Consider the following 18,261-nt stretch of genomic DNA (forward strand, 5'->3'; position numbering starts at 1 on the left):
TTCTATTTAGTTCATAATTCTAACCAAATTTCACAATCCTCAAGTATTTATATCCCGCGAAGTTTAGAAGGGCCTTGGGGTGAAAATCGGTGCCTTTTACACGGTGAACGTATCTCAAACTCGATTTATATACCTATTGGGACCATACTAAATGGCCTACTTTTGACTACAAACTTGGTGGTTTGTAAATAAATTAGACTCGTGTATTACTTGTAATGCTGTTCCACGTAGTTTAAATCGATTGTGTTCATTTGACAAGTCTTAAACGCGTCTGCCAAAGAATCCAAGTTCATGCTTGCTTGAACCATTGAATATTTCGATTTGACTGCCTCTTTTTTGATTTCAAAATGGCATGTTTATAATTTTGTTTGGTGTCTTCAAGATCTCTCGTACGCGCCAACGTTTCTCGCTTCAAAAAAGATCGAGTTTACGAATAGCTCAAACTCACAATAAATTGAAGTATTTACACTTTCATTCAAATTTTTTATCCATTTTACCCGTCCCAAGAAAGTATTAACAAAATCTGTAATCAGTAATAACAGCTATTATTTGCTTTTTGAACCTAAATCCGCGAACCCGAAACATTTTAGCGGCCAAAGGAATCCTTGTCGAGATAAGAAATTTAGTCTCACTGGGAAACCTTTAAGTGATCACACTTAGATTCTTATCAAATTTAAAATGTCTGTGATTTGAAATATAATTTCAGAATAATTGTGCCTGCCTCATTTTGACAATTATAATTCAAATTGAGGTATAAAATAATTTCAATTCACAGCCTTGTTGCTTACGTTTGACAGTACAAGGTGTAATTGCCTTTGATTAGTTAATGAGAAAAATTGCTACATTAGAAACGCAAGTCTGGGGTTCGATTCCTGCAGAGAAAACAAATTAATTTATATTTTAGCCGAAAAGTTTAAAATCATATATCAATTTTTATCATGACTGCTGCCGAAATCATCTTTTCGGAACTGGATAGACCCGAATATAAGTCGGGTAAAAGTGATTTGTTTGTTCCGTGGGGGCATAGAAAAAGGGAGCCGACAATTAAACCGACTGCACTGAAATGGAGAAGTCTTTCATCCCAATTGATTGTACAGAAGAGTTATTCGTCATTGTTGGGGGGAGCAAAACAGAACAGCAATGGCGACGATGATGCGTCAGCTTCGAGTGGTAAGTTCAAAGAGTATACTCATCCATGCTGTTTGATTGGTTTTTTGAAAGTAACCGGTAAGAGTGCTGGAAACTATTTCGAGCAGGGGCGGATCTAGGATTTTCTCGAGGGGGGCGGATTTTCAAAAAGTTTTCGAAAAAATTGTCGACTTCTTTTAGTTCGACAAAATTGATTTTTCGAGATCTCCCAAAGCACTGTTTTGTCCCTATTTTGGACAAAATTTCTGCGCCGCAGGCAAAATTTTAAAAATTTTGACCGAAAAATTGCGTTTTTTCGGCGCGCGCTCCCCCTCAAAATTAGTATATATTGGCGCCTAAGGCGCTTTTAGAAAAACTTTAAGGTTGGTCGCCCAAAGCTGGATTTCTTAAAAATACCAAAGGGGAGACCCTTTGGGTCGGCAGGGGGTCGAATCCCTGAAAAGGGACATCCGCCCCCCCCCCCCCCCCCCAGCCCCATCTCCCCCCTAAATCCGCCCCTGATTTCGAGGGTCGGGTAGGTTTTAAGGTCCTTATTTTATGCTTAAGCCAAGGTGACCACATTTCATTTCAACTCCTCAGAATTGAGGGCCAAAAATTGGCGGACGCGGAACCGAAAAAAAAGGAACCCTGGGCAGTTGCTGTTCCTTTCGGATGTTTTTTTTTTTTTTCAGGATTCCAATTGGAGAAATTTCTAACACTTTATTCCAAAGCCACCTGTTTCATTTGGAATGCTAAATTTTAAATTTTCAACTGAGTGTTTACTGAACTTAGTTTATTTTCGATTTCTAAAGTATTATAACTAAAGCATCCTGGTATCATAAATCAAATAAATCTACCATATTTTATTTCTTTTCGGGCTTTTCTCACAAATGTTGTCTAGTTTTCCCAGACTTTCTTTAGGATTATACTAAGTCTTTTTTAGGGTCTATGTCCAGAACTGGTTTGTAACAACTTTTAGGCTTGGTTCAGACTTTGTTTGGGTTTGTTCAAACTTGGTTCAAACTATGAAAGTGTGTTCAAACTTTGTTTGGATATGTCCCTGAGACTGCTCACACTATAATTGAGACTTCAATCCTTGTTATAAAAACTTTGATTGCAGGAAAGACTCGGGCCGCTTTTGACATTGAATAAAAATCATTTCTCCATTCTTCATTTAAATGATACTAGATCAATAAGTTAAACTTTTATTTCGCTGGGAAATCTGATAATTAATTTTCCATTTTCGAAATCAGAAGTCGATCACGGTTTTCGTGACCTTTACACTTTAGCTGTCCGATAGTGGAGGTTGCCTTCCTTTTAACAATGGAAATGCACTGAACTAAAAAAAAGAAATTACAAGTCAAACTGCGAAAAATCAAAACTGAGCGTGATGAAATTTCAAGACTTTCCTGAAAGAAAAAAAAACAACAAGAACTATATAAGAGTACTCACTACATTCACTACTCTTAATAATGAAACTGTCAAAACACAATATCAATAATTGTTTTTCGAATATTGCAATTAAATGTTTATTAGAAGCTTTTGAGCATTCATATTTGGAGGCAAGATTTTTAACCCCTGAAAGTTCCCTGGCAGCACCCTACTACAGGGAAGAACTTCAAAATTAAAAAAAAAGTCATACCTCGAAAACTATAAGGATTTGAGCCATCACGTTTGAAGGCAAGATTGGCAAACCCTGAAAGTAGCTTGACAGCACCCTACTACAGGTTAAAGAAATTTAAATTTTGAAAAAAATATATTTTTTTTTGATTTTTTTTTTGAAAAAATCACTAAAAATGTCGTATCACAAAAACTACAAGGATTTGAGCATTCATATTTAAAGGCAAGATTAACAACCCCTGAGAGTACCCTGACAGCATCCAACTGCAGGGTAAGAAATTTTGAATTTGAAAATTAATTAAAATAATTTTCGAAAATTTTTTGAAAAAATCACAAAAAACGTAACATCTCGAAAACTACAAGGATTTGAGCAGTCATAATTAGAGGCAAGGCTCGGAACTCCTTGGAGTACTCTGATAGTCCCCAAATACATTGTTGGGATTTTCAAATTTTGAAGAAAAAGATGTCGTTTAGTTTTTGTAAAAAAAATTTTGAAAAAATCACAAAAAGCGTTATATCTCGAAAACTACAAGAATTTGAGCATTCATATTTGGAGGCAAGATTTTCAACCCCTTAAAGTACACTGAAAGCATCCTACTACAGGGTAAAGAATTTCAAATTTTGAAAAAAAAAATGATTTTTTTTGAAAACTTTTTGAAAAAATCACAAAAAACGTCATATCTCGAAAACTACAAGGATCTGAGCCGTCACATTTGGAGGAAAGATTCGCAATCCTTGATAGTACTCTGACAGCACCCAACAACAGGGTAAGGGGAAGTTTGGTAAATTATGTTGGAAATGAAATTTTCTGAAAATTTTTGAAAAAAATCACGAAAATCGTCGTATCTCTGACACTAAGGATTTAAGTATTTTTAAATGGAGGCCAAATTCGCAAACTTTTGGGGAATCCTGACAGCATCCCACTATTGGGCTGCTATTGTTAAACTCGGTGGAATAACACTGAATTCAAACTGGAAAATCGAAAAACTCTTAACCATTGCAATATGCGAAATAGCTTAAACATGCAAAGATATTAAGTTGAAAAAGCTTAAACGTGGCGAGATAGTGAAGCCTGCATTCAAATATATAATAGATAATAGATTAAATAGTTTTATCTGGAAGAGTTGAACGAAGTTTTTAGGATCTTTTCAACTATCCCCATACGGAAAGAATATGCCCCTTTCAAAAAACTGATGTATCATTTTAGCTTATGTGAATTTTCTACCTAGTAATGAACATTCTCCCCCCCCGCCATTTTTCAAGCGGGGATTTGAAGAGATTCCAGTTTCAAAGTGGTCGTCGTTGGGGTAAAACTTGGTGCCAAAATAGTAACAAATGGAAAGAAGGCGAGGGATTGACAAAGAGGAAGAGGTTGTTATAAATTCCTTCCTCTCTTAACAGTTGTTAAGTTTCTCTCAAAATATCACCCCTAATTTTAGCCAAATTCGCCGACTTCAAATTCAAATTCCATTCTTTTGTTACCAAAATAAACAAAGCTTGTTATCTGAAATCAGATATATAGATCTCAGCAGACAAAAATTAAGTGCATTCATCAAATTCGAAGTTTCGTCTAATTAGAATGATCGCCAAGGAAATTTAAAAAAAACGCCAAAAGGCTTTTCGGAACTGTCTTTAACTGTATACTTGTATTTTTCCGCTCTGCCAAATGGTTTTTACACATTTAACTTGATGTACGCTTGGATAGTTTTTGCTATACACTTGCTAAAGGGCATTTAGCTTAAAAAAGGACCCGCGTCTTATTTTTTCATCCGACTGTGTTTGACGGTATAGATAGGAAACGTTGACAAAAGTTCCATTTTTATCTGAAGCGCATCCGCGCATCAATACAGTGACATTTTTAATTTTCCACATTTTCATATTTTTGTCTATTTAACTCAGAAACGTTAAACCTACACTCGCTAAAAAAAACGCTTGCTAAATCGACCAAATTCCCAGTTTTGTTCTATTTTTGACCTTTAAACTAACTTATTATAAATTACATCCGAAAAATAGGCGACATCAATATTAGCAAGAATTGAGCCGCCATTTCAAAATTATTGATAACAGTATAAACAAAAACAATCAGCAACAAAAATATTTTAAAAAAAACAACAAATTGTTGGTGAGAAAATGGGAGACGAAAGAAGACGACGCAATTCGAGGTTATTGGCCAAAACTTTCCTCTGGTTTTTAGGCGCCTCGGACGAAGAAGGAAGGATTCGATTGGAGTCGGCCTCCGATTTGAGTCGGAGGGGATCGGCGGCACTGGCGTGTAAAAACCTCAGCGCCAGCATGGACCACATTAACATACGCAACTTCAAACAGAGCAGAGTTAGTAACACAAATTATCTACTCTTTATTTTTTTTTCAAAAACAGCCAAAACATGGACAAACTGAAAAAAAAATCGGTTTGCGTATGTTTTTCTACCCTGTGTTTTCATGACAAACACAAAGCACCAGATGTTTCGAACGAATTTCGGTTACTTCATTTGCTTATATTACATTTCTTTTGCGGGGGTTTTTCAAAACTTTCGATAACTCTATCGAACTTTTTTCGTCTATGAACGAAATAACTTTCTATTCAGACTCATTTTGGCTTCCAAATTAGTTTTTCATGAAGGTTTTTTTTTTCGTTATGAAGGTTTTAAAAATTGCAATTCAGCATATTTTGAGTAAATTATTCGCGCTATACACTGCTGCTATGTTAAATTTTGAGTTGTGTAATAGGCTTCTTCGTTTTTTTCCTTATGAAGGTTAATAATAAAAATTGCCATTCAGCATATTCTGCCGTATACAATTTGCGCTATACACTGCTGCTATGTTAAATTTCGAGTTGTTTAATAGGCTTCTTTTGGTATAAATTTCTAACCATTACTTAAAAAGTTTTACCATAGTTATTGATCAACTAAAAAAAACCAAAATGACCCTTTTTGGGGCAAATTTAGGTTTCCGAAAATCGCAAACTAAATTGCACCAAATCAATTCTGCTAAGAAAACTGAGCAATTTTTATTCTCTTTTAAATCAATTTGCGCTTTTCTTGCATTTGGTTAACATTTGACAAAAATTGATGCCTTCCTTCGAAAATTTTGTCACTAAAATTTATGGTGCAATTTTGGTTAGGAAGTTAGAACCATTAATTTTATTTTTAAAATTGAAATAATTTAGTGTTTTTTAGTTTACGCAGAAATAACCCTTAAACATCAGTTGCCCAGCAAATTTCATAAAAAATGAGCATCTTCTAAAATTAAACTACATTTCAGAAGAGTACAATCTCCGAACAATTGCGTTAATTGTTCAAACATTGATTCTAAAGGACGAACATTGGTGTTAAATATAAAAAAAATTGACATTTTTGGCTCTCAACAAAACTATTTGTGTTTATACAGAGTTCAGAAGATTATACCATTCTTCAACATTTTTTGGCGTTATGAGATATTCATTTTGATGAACTTTGCTCGGCTACGGACCTGGTAGTTATAGGTTAATTTCTGATTGTGCCCGCTCTAAACTCCAAACGAAAATAATTGAATCCAAATTCGTAAATTAATAAGAGATATTTTTCGGTAGCGCAAGCTAGCCACAAGAACCGGTCGGTAATGTCCTTGAGACAAATTGCTCTTTTTTGCGATCAGCCTTAATCAAGGCTGAACCGAATTAGGACCAAAAACAGTTAAAATAGGATGTAGCCCCCGTTTTTAGTATATTAATACTTGGGCAGGTAGGGGACTCGAACCTACGTCAACTGGCAAGTTTGTATAGTCGGTGCGTTAGCTTAGTCAACTCGGCCAACTGTGATTGTTTATATATGCATTTATACTTTTTTATTCGCATCTATACTCTACATTTGCGTTACAACACTGATGAAGTAAAAAGACTGAAAAATGAACAATTTGTATGGAAAAATGTAGGATAAATTTTTGCAAAAAAAATCGCCTCATTTTTTATCCGGCAAAAATTTAGATAAATCCTGTTTGTATTTTTTTGTCTTATCCTAGCCCTAAAAATATTTAACTTTTTGAATTTTTTTAATTTGTCCGAAAAATTTAAATTAGCTTTGGAGCTTGCCTGGATTCATTTTGAAGCAAATTTATAGTGCAGAATAGTTCATAAACTTGCGTTACGCATTCAGCATCATGAATAAAATTTTCATTGTGCGCATGAATTAGTCATGACCAAAGTGACAATTTTCCATCTCACAGAACTTCATGATTTGAATCGGTTGTAAAATATCTTTTTATGTTAAAACTATAGGAGTCGCTATCTTTATTGTGGTGCGGCATAAAACTTTTTGTTAGAAAAAATTATTTGGATTGTCGAAACTGGACTGAAACTAAAAACAACCTCCGGAAGCTCATATGTATCGCATCTCCTAAACCTTTGCAACAATAAAACACTAAAAAGGAATTCTCAGGCTTCATTCTGAAGTTTTTTTGTTTAGTAAAAAGAGAAATTATTTAGTTTCAGCGACTATACAATGACGACTCCTTTCCACTGTGGCAGCGAAAAGGTTAACAACTAAGTGCGGTTAATAAAAATGCGGTCTAATTTTTGTTGATTCGCAGTCTGCTAGAGCAAATAGTACACAAAGATTGCTAAGAAAAAACTTTCTGTAGAGCACTTGATAATGAAATTTTGCAACAAGGCCAATTTAATGCCAATATTTTTTTTTACTGTTTTGAAAACATGTTCAGATGTTTTATTCTGATTTCAAATTACTGGGATGAATCTTAGTTGTGTTACTTATCCAATATAAATGTTTGATCATATCATAAAATTTTCCCTGCTAAAAGTTGCCAAAAATGCTCGTCATACAAGTCCATACTTGGAGAAAATGCTTCCTATGCAATTCAATCAGTTTGAAAATGTCATGAAAAGCATCTTTCAAAACCCTGAACTTTTATGACCAGCATTTTCCCTAGTTTCGAATGTCTTCATTTTATGAAACTGTATAAAAAAGGTTTTCCTAGGATTGAAAAATGACATATTAGCATAGCTTCTATTTATGGTAAAACTGGTAATTTTAACAACTAAAATCTACCCATAAAGGGTGTTTTTTACAGATGAAAATAGTGAAAAAGTGCAATAAGTTAAAACCTCTGTAATTGGGTTCCCGAAACTCCAGAAGTTTTAGATTGCTAAAAACTGATTAGTTAAATCCTAATGTTATTATGCCATGTGGGAGTTGGCTCACAGAAAAAAGAAGTCTGAAAAAACCAGTCAAAAGTTTATGTCACGATAGTTGTCAAAAAATGGGTAGGGAAGGCAAACATATAATCAGCTGTTACCAAGACAAGGATTCCCCATCACTTAAGCAAAAAATCAACTTGTTAATAAATTGTGTTTTGTTTCTCGCTAAAATGATGGGGAAGGCTTGCAAACAGCATACTTGTGCGTTTCAGGGTTTTCCTATGAAACGCACATGAATGCTGGATGGACAAAACAAATGGATGGAGAAAACAAATCTCGAAATCAAGGCCGTTGTCAATTCATGGATTGGGAAGGCCCCGAAACGCACATATTGCTTTTCTATGTCTTTAACATCTTTTTTATCAAAAAAAGTCCAACCATGAACTAAGGGGAGGTTTGAGAGCACCAGATAAGTGCGTTATGAGCAGATTTGTTCAAAAAAATTTGCTGATTTGTTACATTTTTATTTAGATCATTAAATTTGAGATCGACGATGAATCAGTCACCATATGCGTCATGATAACATCAGAAAAAAAAGACGAGAACGAGCTATTGAGCATAAATTGCCATGCGCATAGTGTTACAAAAAAACACAAAAAATAAATAAAAAACAACTTTTTCTATTCTTTTCCAAAAAACGGTTTTTATTGGAATTTGCTATGATATTCCCATGTAAACTAGCTGTCCTTTTTCTATCATATCAGAAAAAAAATCCAACCAAAATTATTACAAGTGCATATAAACCAATAAAGACTTTTAATTTAACACTATTAAACGTGTATAAAAAAGTACAATTTAATTGTGTAAATTTAAAAATTGGATTGATCTGATAAGAAAACCAACCCTGGAATTTTCAAAAATCTTTGGGACTTGGTGAAATCCAGAATTTTCCGTTTGCTTTTTAAGATCGATGTAATATTTTTGTAAAGCTGGTTTAACAAAAACTGCATTTTTGAAAATTTTCTTTGTTTCATCCCACACAGGCTATTGAATATACGAAGCGAAAAATACCAGAGTAAATTGCATCTGGTAACATACAAATCATAACAAATTTTTTGCTTTATTGTTCAGACAATTTGAAAAATGTGGAGGAAATTTGGATTCGAGAGTGTCTTAGTTTTTTCTTTCAGGTAACACAAATAATTATAGGAACGGGTCGAGTCATATATCATATTAAATCCCTTTCAGTCATAATTCATTGCGAGAAAAACCAGTTAAAAGTTTTTGTTTTTGGTCTTATTTCAAGGTAATAAGCTGAAACATTATTTCACTTGAGTAAAGAGTAAAGTAAGTTTTTGGAGTTTTTTAAGTGCCAATTTGGGAATAAAAAAATTCAAAAATCAAAAATTTCATGGAAAAAAATTGAAAAATGTTTTGTAACGATTTTTTTTGTGTTTCTTTTGTCATTTTCAACAAAAACTAATTTCTATTTAGCCTATTTCACTATGAATATCGAAAATGCTCCAAAACTTAATTTTTCGTTCAGATCTCTTAATCACGCCACGCAGAAAAACGACACTCATTTGAAAAAAACAACACTTTTTTTGTTTTTAAGACTATGGCCGGAACATTCTGTGCTACATGCACAGTAACCGGCTATCCTTGTTTGAATTTGAATTAATTTAAGCCGCCAATATGGCTTTGGTAGGACTATGAGTGTAAACTATCCCAAACTGGGCTCATTGGCAATTTTCAACCCTCCATAGCTTTACAAAAAGGTCAGTTGAAACATTTTGTGCGCTAAAGTTATTGATAGTTTTGATAGTTCAATTTTGGTTGATTTCTGAGTCTATGGTTTATTACCCCAAATAGAGCATCAACCACATTTTCGTCACTTTATTTGAAAAAAATGCAATTACTTTTCAATCGCTATCTTCGAAAGTCGAAACACAAAACCAAAACTTCTTCCGAGTCAGACAGTGATTTTGATACTGAATACGCGCCATTCAAGCTGAAACGGCTCCGCAAAATTTGAACTGAATTCAACAATGGAATTTTTGATTATTTTCATAACTTCTGTAAATAATTCGATTCAAGATAGAACCATTTAACTGTTGTGCATGGCTCTTTAGTTTAACGCTTAAAACGACTTGAAAGCGAGTTTAAACAAAATCTAATTTTGCGGTTAAGTGCATTTTCATCCAAGTTTATTCTTGCGATAATGGAAAACTTATTGTCAATATCTGATAACTTAGCAGAAGATAAAAAACAATTCGTTTCGGAAATTAAAGTTTTTGTTAGTGAAAATAGACTCTTTTCTTACAGGCGGCTTTCGAAAAGGGTATCTGAAAAAACAGAGCTAGAAACTGGCCTGATTTACATAATGGATGTTCATGTGAGTTGCTGTCAATTTTCCAACTTTTCTTTTGATCATTTGATAGTCGAGAAATACGATTAAGACCGAAATTTTCTTGGCTGAGAAATGTTCCCTCACTCTCCTACAAAAATCGTCTGGGCTCGACCTCCCAACCTCTGCGTTGAGAGGAAAAGGAACCAATCACTCCATGTTTAAACGCTATTTGGGATCAAATTAAACGTGCTATTCACAACAAAATGGTTGGTTTTTTTTTTCACATGTCTGGATTTTCATATTTGCCATTTTAGAGGTCTGCGCCATTTGCAATCAAAAGAAGATCCATCGTCAATCAGCTCGGAGGAGGTTTTTTAGTAGCATCGAACCATCTCGAAGTTATTCAACAGTCACCGGAGAGATCCAGTGGTTCCGGGGATGAAGGCTCCTCCTGCGACCGGAGTCCAGTAATCGGATTGCGTAGCGGTGGCACGCTCGAGAATAGCAACACAGTTCTAAACGCGTCGCTAGGTTCACTCGAGGAACACCATGACAGGTCACTGAATGCAGAACGACATGAGAGCGACGAAAATATCGGCTACACGGACATCGGCTACGATAGCTTCCACAATGCAACTGTCCATCATTTTCCAGATAGCTTCGACATTGAAGATCAGCCTGACGAAGGCCATGTAACCGAATATAGAGGAGTGTCACGCTTAGCCGAACAAAACAAGGAGTCAGATGTAGCTAATGGGTCGCCTACTGTGTCGGTTTTCAGTCGCCAGGATGTATTAAGACGAAGTTTCCCGCTGTGCAACAAGAAACGATTCGTTTTGGGTGACATGAAAACTCATCTCAAACTGGTAAGTAAATCAATCTTAGGCAAATTTTCAATGAAGCGGAAACTACATAAGAATTATGTAACAATTGCATTACAACAGTGACAATCTATTGTTATGTTGTACAACAACCTTAATTATCGGCTTCCTGGTAAGATATTTTTGTTTTCGGCTTGTTGGCCCTTCGGCTTACATAGAACCCAGTCTTACGAAGAACTGTTTTGGCCAACCGATAATCCATTTTTTAAAGGCACCAATAAAAACAAGTTAAGCATCGGGTACTGGAACTCATTTTTTTTTTCAAAAAAGTCAATTTTTGCAGTGTTTGGTTCCGTGTTTTTTTTTGCATCAAGACCAGAACTCAATTTGGTTGACCGGAAGACAAGTCTCAGATCGGCTCTTATGTTAAGTTTCAACAACGAAAAAAAAGATGAAAAATTAGGTTTTTCGGGAGGTTTAAGTTAACCTGATTATTAAGATATCTAATTCAATAAATGAATTCGATAATCTGCGATGATGGTTTCGAATAGAAAATTTCGTTTCTTTGAGGTAGAGTGAGAGAGAGAGCATTGAATGTATTTGAGGTAACTACCGAAGTCGAAACCACAAATTCATTTATCTATTTAAATGTATGCTGTAAGCGTCAATGTATAATCAAGTTACCATAGCGAATATATTAACGCAAAGCTTCAAAATAGAACTACACCTCAAGTTTGTTTTTCTCAGACGAAAATGGCCTCAAGTTTTGTTAATGTCTAAGCCTCGAATTTATGAACTTTCATAATTTTTTATGAACTTCATTATTAAATGATCAGAAACTGATCCGTACAACTTTTTTTACAGCCGTCAAAATTATTGACCAGAACTTGGTAGTTATCCCTGCATAATTAAAAAGCTACAATTATAAACTCAAAAACGGAATTTCACATGAAGAAGATGGGCAATTTGAAAAAGTTAATGCGTTGTTTTCAAACACCGAAACTTTTGGACTGTTTCAAGCAGCGGAATGCATCGTCGAAAAACTCAAAAAACGCACAAACCGATCAAAAAAGTTGCAAAAGTGAACGAAAACGATCGAGAATGAACAAAAGTCACTTCCTGGCAACACAACGCGGAAACACTTGCATTGCCATTTGGGACCACGTGACGTGCGAACAAGACGAGCTGCAGTTCCGCTGTGGTGACGTCATCGAAATTTTGGACCAGTCAAATCGCAACTGGTGGCTGGGCAAAATGTTCACCCGTGACGACCTCGGAGATCAAACCAGAAATGAGACCAAAAATGCGGGGCAATCAGAGCACGGGTGGTTTCCCAGCATTTTTGTACAAGTAAGTCCAATTATCATTTTAAGTTGTCACTGCTGATTAATAACTACTTGGATGACTAATGATGATTTTAGCAAGCTTAGGAGTTTCAGACCTATCATTGGTCAAAAACTTTCACGGTGGCCTGGGAATCATGTCCATAAGCTAAGGAATAAAATTCAGGGTAGAAAGCAAGATAAAAAAAGCACTGAGGGATATGCCATAATGGCGCGTTTTTCTCTGCGGTAAAAAGAGGCTGCCCGCTGAAAAGATGTTAACCATACATACCATTTTGTCTACCTTTTTTAAGGTCGATCAAATTGATTTTCCGAGCACTCCAAGAGCACTATAAAGACCTTATTTTGACTAAAAATTTTGCGTCGCAGGAAATTTTTTGAAAAAACAGGTCAAAAAAGCCGTTTTCAGGCATTTTTTGGAAAATTTCGACCAAAAAATCTTTGGCGAGCGCTCTCTCCTCAAATTTAGCATATATTGGCGCCTGAGGCGCCTATAGAAAATCTTTAGGGCCCGTCACCAAAAATGGATATATCAAAATAGTACAAGGGGGGCCCTTTGGGTCGGCAGGGGGTCGAATCGCTGAGAGGGAGGCAGCGTCCGCCCCCCCCCCCCCCCCTCAATAGCTGGTGTTTTGAATCATATCAGTGTAAATGATTGACTAGATACACGCTCAAACTGGATTACACGCAATTTTTAGACGAACTTATGCCGTAATTTTATTAAGAGGCTTAAAAAGATCTGAAGAAATTGTTTTGAATTCTATAACGGCGGATGTCTCATCTCGTATGTAGTTAAATGGCTGTTTTAGGACCTGAACGAGACTTGTCGTAGTGTTCAGCAGGATGAGAACATGAACACGATTAGGAAGTACCACAGGAGAGCTTTGTGTGTGAGGGAACTTCTATCTAGCGAGAGAAGCTATGTCAACAGTCTCAAAAACGTCTTAGAGGTAAGAATAAGACAGAGATTAAGGACACCACGACACGCAGTGAATGAATAATTGAGGACCAAGTGAAATAAAACAGCCCGCACCCTCTTTTTTCCCTAGCAAATTGACTCTTATTTTGGTTTTTGATAGCAACCAAAAACTAGTTCTGACTTTCGTTATAAATGCGTAGTTTTGCTATATTTCTGGCGTGGATATCTTTGCTGATATGAAGCGTCGCTCGTTTTTCATGTTCAGATCTACCAAGACTCATTCAAACACAGCAAGTCTATTAAAATAGACGAAGTGAACCGGATCTTCTGCAACATGGAAGAGATCTTCGAGTTCCACAAACGACTCCTCGTCAACCTCGAGAAGTGTGCGGTGGATCCGAGCAGACGAGAGACGAGACTGCACGAGTGGTGTGTGTCTGAAGTATTCATTGGGTCGATCGCCGAGTTCGTCGAAATATACTCCACCTATTGCAATCAGTATCAGTCGGCTATTTCGACACTGAAGCAGGTTCAACGAAAAAAGTCAGTCGACTGCTTAATTGAGGTGAGATTTTAGTTAAAGAATGAACCATATTGCTAAAAATTTTTTATTAAAATGGATTGAGATCTATGAAAAAATTTCTGTGTTGAGAAAAACTGGTCATATAAAGACATGTTTTTGGCTTGTGAGTCGATATTACAGGAGAGTCGATTGAATTACTCGCAAGTAAGCTTTTATCGACGGTTTGAAAGCATGCTTGGTGCCCAAAAAAACAGAGTTATGCTTTTTTTCTGCATATTTTTAGATTATTTTTTGTTTTGTTACCGCGGTCGTGGTTTGAAATTGGTTATACTTGCACAGCAACCGGAGGTTATTGCTTTTTTTGGTTTTTTTCAATTGACTTTTAATGCTATTCATTTATTATTGTTTAGTTTAACGGAAAATTTGATTCCATTTTGCTGCCCAAAACCTGACAAAAATTTTTAAATTTCTTTTTTTGTTTTGTTATTTGCTGTTGTTTATTTGTTTGTTTGTTTGTGTTTTGATCGGCGACAGAATTGCAGACGGAGACATGGGGAGACTTTATCTTTGCAGCACTTTCTGCTGACTCCAATCCAGAAGATCTGCAGGTACCAGATGCAACTCACAGAACTCGTCAACAACACCCAGGAGGACCACCCTGACTACTCGTGAGTATATCATCCACCCCCCCCCCCACCCCCACCCTTTCCTGAAAAACACTTCTTTACAACACTGATGTACGCATAATCGTTTTTAGATGATTTAAAAATCCAATCTTCAGAAAAAAGTTCTCAGCAAAATGGAATCAAAAATGGAATCAAAAAATGGATTATAATTTTTGCGGTTAGAAATCGAACTTATAAATTGATTGAAGCGGCAATTGTTTAAATACTGAAATCAATTATAACAGATTTTTTTTACGACACACTTATCAGTCCCTCCGTCAAAGCCGAAACAGAAACTAGATATAGAAGTGGACATCTGCCAAGTTCGTTTCGAGCTATAGATCGGTATCTGGAACCCCCATCAAGTATTCAGATCATATATCTAAATTTAATCTAAACTTGGCAGATGTCCACTTTTGAAAACTTTTTATCTTATTTATGGGTTCTTTAATTTCAAACCTTACATCTTAATTCAACGCGTTGAGCCATAGTTACACGTAAAACAACAACAAAAAAATTGAAAATTGGGGGGATTGGAAAAGACAAGACATCAATGAGTTTGTGACGTCATGTTTCAGTGAGCTGAAGTTAGCAACTGAGGAAATGAGGCGAGCTGCTTTTGAAATCAACGAGAGGAGAAGAGCATACGAAGCAGCTGCCATTAGTGCAACTAGCAGTCGGTCAAGGTCAGCTGGCGTGAAGAAAACGTCCACTTCTTTTCTCTTTCCAAGCCAGCAGTCGGCTAAGCTCACAAAAACTGCTACTGTAGCAACCACAGATGTTTTAGAAGAAAAAGGTATGCTTCATTCGATTGGAAAAAATCTCAGCGCATATATCGACCCCCTCACCAACCAAAGAATCCCTTTGGTATTATTTTATCACATCCTTTGTCGGCGACCAGCCCTAAAATGTTTCTAAAGGCGAGCCTTTGACACTCGACTCATGTATACTAACTTTGAATGATAGCGCCTTAAAGACGGGATGGATTTTTGTCCTTTTTTTTAGGTCGACCAAAATGATTTTGTAAACACTTCCAGATAACTATAAAGGCCTTATTTTGACCCTAAGTTTTGCGTCTCAGGTAAATTTTTTGAAAAAAAAACTGGTCAAAAAGCAGTTTTTGTGCATTTTTCGGAAAATTTTGACAAAAAAATTGCGTTTTTTCGGCGCGCTTGCCTTCAAATTTAATATATATTGGCGCCGGAGACGCCTTTAGACAAATTTTAGGGTTCGTCGGCCTAACATGGATGTCATTAAATAATACCAAAGGGTCGAATACCTGAAAGCAAAGCGCCCCCCCCCCCCAACCCCCCTCCGCCTTGTATGATCTCATAAATCGCTTGTAACGAGAAAAGTAACATTTCATTTGCTTCCAAAAAAATAAGCATTGTCACATTTATTTCACGCCAAAAATTCCAGTACTATAAAATTCCAAGTGATTTAAAATTACCAAAAAATGCTAGAGAGCAAAATTCAAAGATGTTTATCTCAGAAATGGATTCACTTGACCACCAGCGGATTTAGGGGGGGGGGGGGAGGCTTGCCCTTAGGGATTCGACCACATGCCGACCCGAAGGGTCCCCACTTTGTACTATTTTGAAATATCCATTTTTGGCTGACTGACCCTAATTTTTTTCTAAAGGAGCCTTTGGCGCCAACATATACTAATTTTGAGGGGGGACCCTGTGCCAAAAAAACGTGATTTTTTTGGTCAAAATTTTCCAAAAAGTGCGTAAAAACTCCTTTTTTGGCTCGTTTTTTTCCAAATTTTCAAAAAATGACAAGAATAGAGTGTTCCCTTGAAAAGAACCAGACCAGAACCGGATATGCTTTTGTTTTAATCAAATTAAACCTTTTATCAAGATATGGTACTTTTTTGAATTGAAGATTTTTGAAAATGAAGATATATTTTATTTTTTTATATTTACATATAATATATATTTTGTTTTTATATAATTTATTTTAATGAAGATGATATATCATATTTTTTTAAAATTTCATTCATATTCTGCAATAAATTCAACCGTGTGGTAGCTTGTTTTAGATGCAGCATCCTATCAACGCTCTTGACTGCTTAAATCTTATTATAAGTCCAACGAGAAAAGACAATTTGACAACTTTTTTCCGAATTGATTTTCCGAGCTCTCCCATAGCATTAAAAAGAGACCCTGTTTTGGTCAAATTTTTTGCGCCGCAGGCACAATTTTCAAAAACAGGCCAAAAAACGCGTTTTTAGGCAATTTTTAGAAAACTTTGACCAACAAAATTGCGTTTTTTTGGCGCGCGCTCCCCCCTCAAAGTATGTATATATTGGCGCCAAAGGCGCCTTTAGAAAATTTTTAGGGTCCGTCTCCAAATATGGGTATCTCAAAATAGTAAAAAGGGAGGGACCTTTTAGGTCGGCAGGGGGTCCAATCCCTGAGGGGAAGGGGCGTCCGCCCCCCCCCCCCCTAAATCCACCCCTGATTCATCGTATGCAGGGGCGGATTTAGGTCCTCCTTTGGTACTTTTTAAGAAATCAATTTGCGGCCGACAGACCCTAGATTTTTTCTAAAAGCGCCAAAGGCGCCAAGATATGCTAACTTGAGGGGGGAGCGCGCGCCGAAAAAACGCAACTCCAAAAAGTGTCTTTAAATGCCTTTTTTGGCCTGAGCTCCAAAAAATCAATTTGGTCGACCTAACAAAAAAGTTTTTGAAAATCCGCCCCTCGAGAAAATCCTAGATCCGCCCCTGCACTTGACTTGAAAACCCTGTGAATTCAATTTTTTTATATAAATGTTTAAATTTTCAATTTAATTTTCGTAGCTTGATTTCGATCAAAGTTTGAAATGTGTGATGAATTTTCAGATAGTCTCTCATCCCCTCCGCCCACGAACTCTGCCAAGCAGAACACAAACAACAGCAGTAAAGAGAAGTCAGCGGGGGGAGGGCCTGCAGGGGCGGGGGTGAGTGTGTTGAAAAGAATCCCCTCCAAGAGGTGCTCCAAAAGACTACTCCGCCTATTCAGCCACCCATCTGCCTGACACTAACACCCCGTCAACCCTCCCCCTCCACACCTTCACTAAAATCTCCCCCTCCTCGGCCTGACAGAAGCCAATAAAACCCGAGCCTGATCCGTAATCAAAACTCGGAATTGAGAAAAACTTATAATTGATGTAACGGTACCAGCTACAAACTCTTCCGTTAGTAATCTCTCTTCTCATTGTGAATTAGAATAATTTGAAATTTAAATTTATAATTCAACAAAACAAAACTGCTCAATTCTTAATTGTTACTTAATGTTTTATGTGTCTTAGATGTTGACGCTGCTATTAGTTCTGATATCATTAATTTAATTATTTTTCTGAAGTTTTGTAGTATAACAAAAAATTTTCATACAGTAGGGGGCAGTGAAAATGAAAGAGACCGATGGTTGGAGCTTACCAGAACTAGTTAGTGTTGCTAAAGTGTTTCAAACTTTTCCATAGAAAAAAAATTGTTAACGAATTGCAATTATCTGAAAAAAAAACGCAAAATGATACGAAAATCATGATTTGACAACAATTGGCCTATGAATGCCCGAGTTGATCTCGATAGACCAAAACTGCAAATCGTAGAAGTCGCAATACAAAAAGTCTATGAACAAATGCTAGTCAAACAAGTTTTTTGCTGAAGTGATGTAATCGAAATTTGAAAGAATTTCTATTATTTGAGCTTAAAAGTCGGTGTATCATCATGAATACAAAAAATTTTTCTTTGGCTCAGAGAAAGTAAATGAACTAAAA

General features: G+C 36.1%; 1 protein-coding gene across 2 annotated transcripts; it reads left to right on the forward strand.

The window, feature by feature from the left end:
• Positions 1-886: 886 nt before the first annotated feature.
• Positions 887-17,798, forward strand: LOC134853981 (uncharacterized). 2 transcript variants are annotated; one of them, XM_063870014.1, is made up of 9 exons: positions 887-1,170; positions 4,943-5,079; positions 10,541-11,092; positions 12,068-12,397; positions 13,200-13,340; positions 13,575-13,874; positions 14,367-14,500; positions 15,076-15,293; positions 17,345-17,798. In XM_063870014.1, exons 1-9 carry the CDS (start codon positions 939-941, stop codon positions 17,518-17,520), a joined length of 2,220 nt encoding a protein of 739 aa, XP_063726084.1. In that variant the 5' UTR covers positions 887-938; the 3' UTR covers positions 17,521-17,798. The 2 variants fall into 2 exon arrangements, with proteins under 2 accessions (XP_063726084.1, XP_063726086.1); XM_063870016.1 differs by having other exon boundaries at positions 15,076-15,183; positions 17,345-17,376.
• Positions 17,799-18,261: the final 463 nt, after the last annotated feature.

Source organism: Symsagittifera roscoffensis, chromosome 9 (assembly GCF_963678635.1).
Source record: "Symsagittifera roscoffensis chromosome 9, txSymRosc1.1, whole genome shotgun sequence".
Taxonomy (NCBI): Eukaryota; Metazoa; Xenacoelomorpha; order Acoela; family Convolutidae; genus Symsagittifera; species Symsagittifera roscoffensis.

Excerpts from the sequence above, each read along its gene's own strand:
- LOC134853981 (XM_063870014.1), top strand. The coding sequence starts at position 939 with ATGACTGCTGCCGAAATCATCTTTTCGGAACTGGATAGACCCGAATAT. Across the intron at positions 12,398-13,199 it reads TTCCCAGCATTTTTGTACAA|GACCTGAACGAGACTTGTCG; the intron begins GTAAGTCCAATT and ends TGGCTGTTTTAG. Across the intron at positions 15,294-17,344 it reads AGATGTTTTAGAAGAAAAAG|ATAGTCTCTCATCCCCTCCG; the intron begins GTATGCTTCATT and ends ATGAATTTTCAG.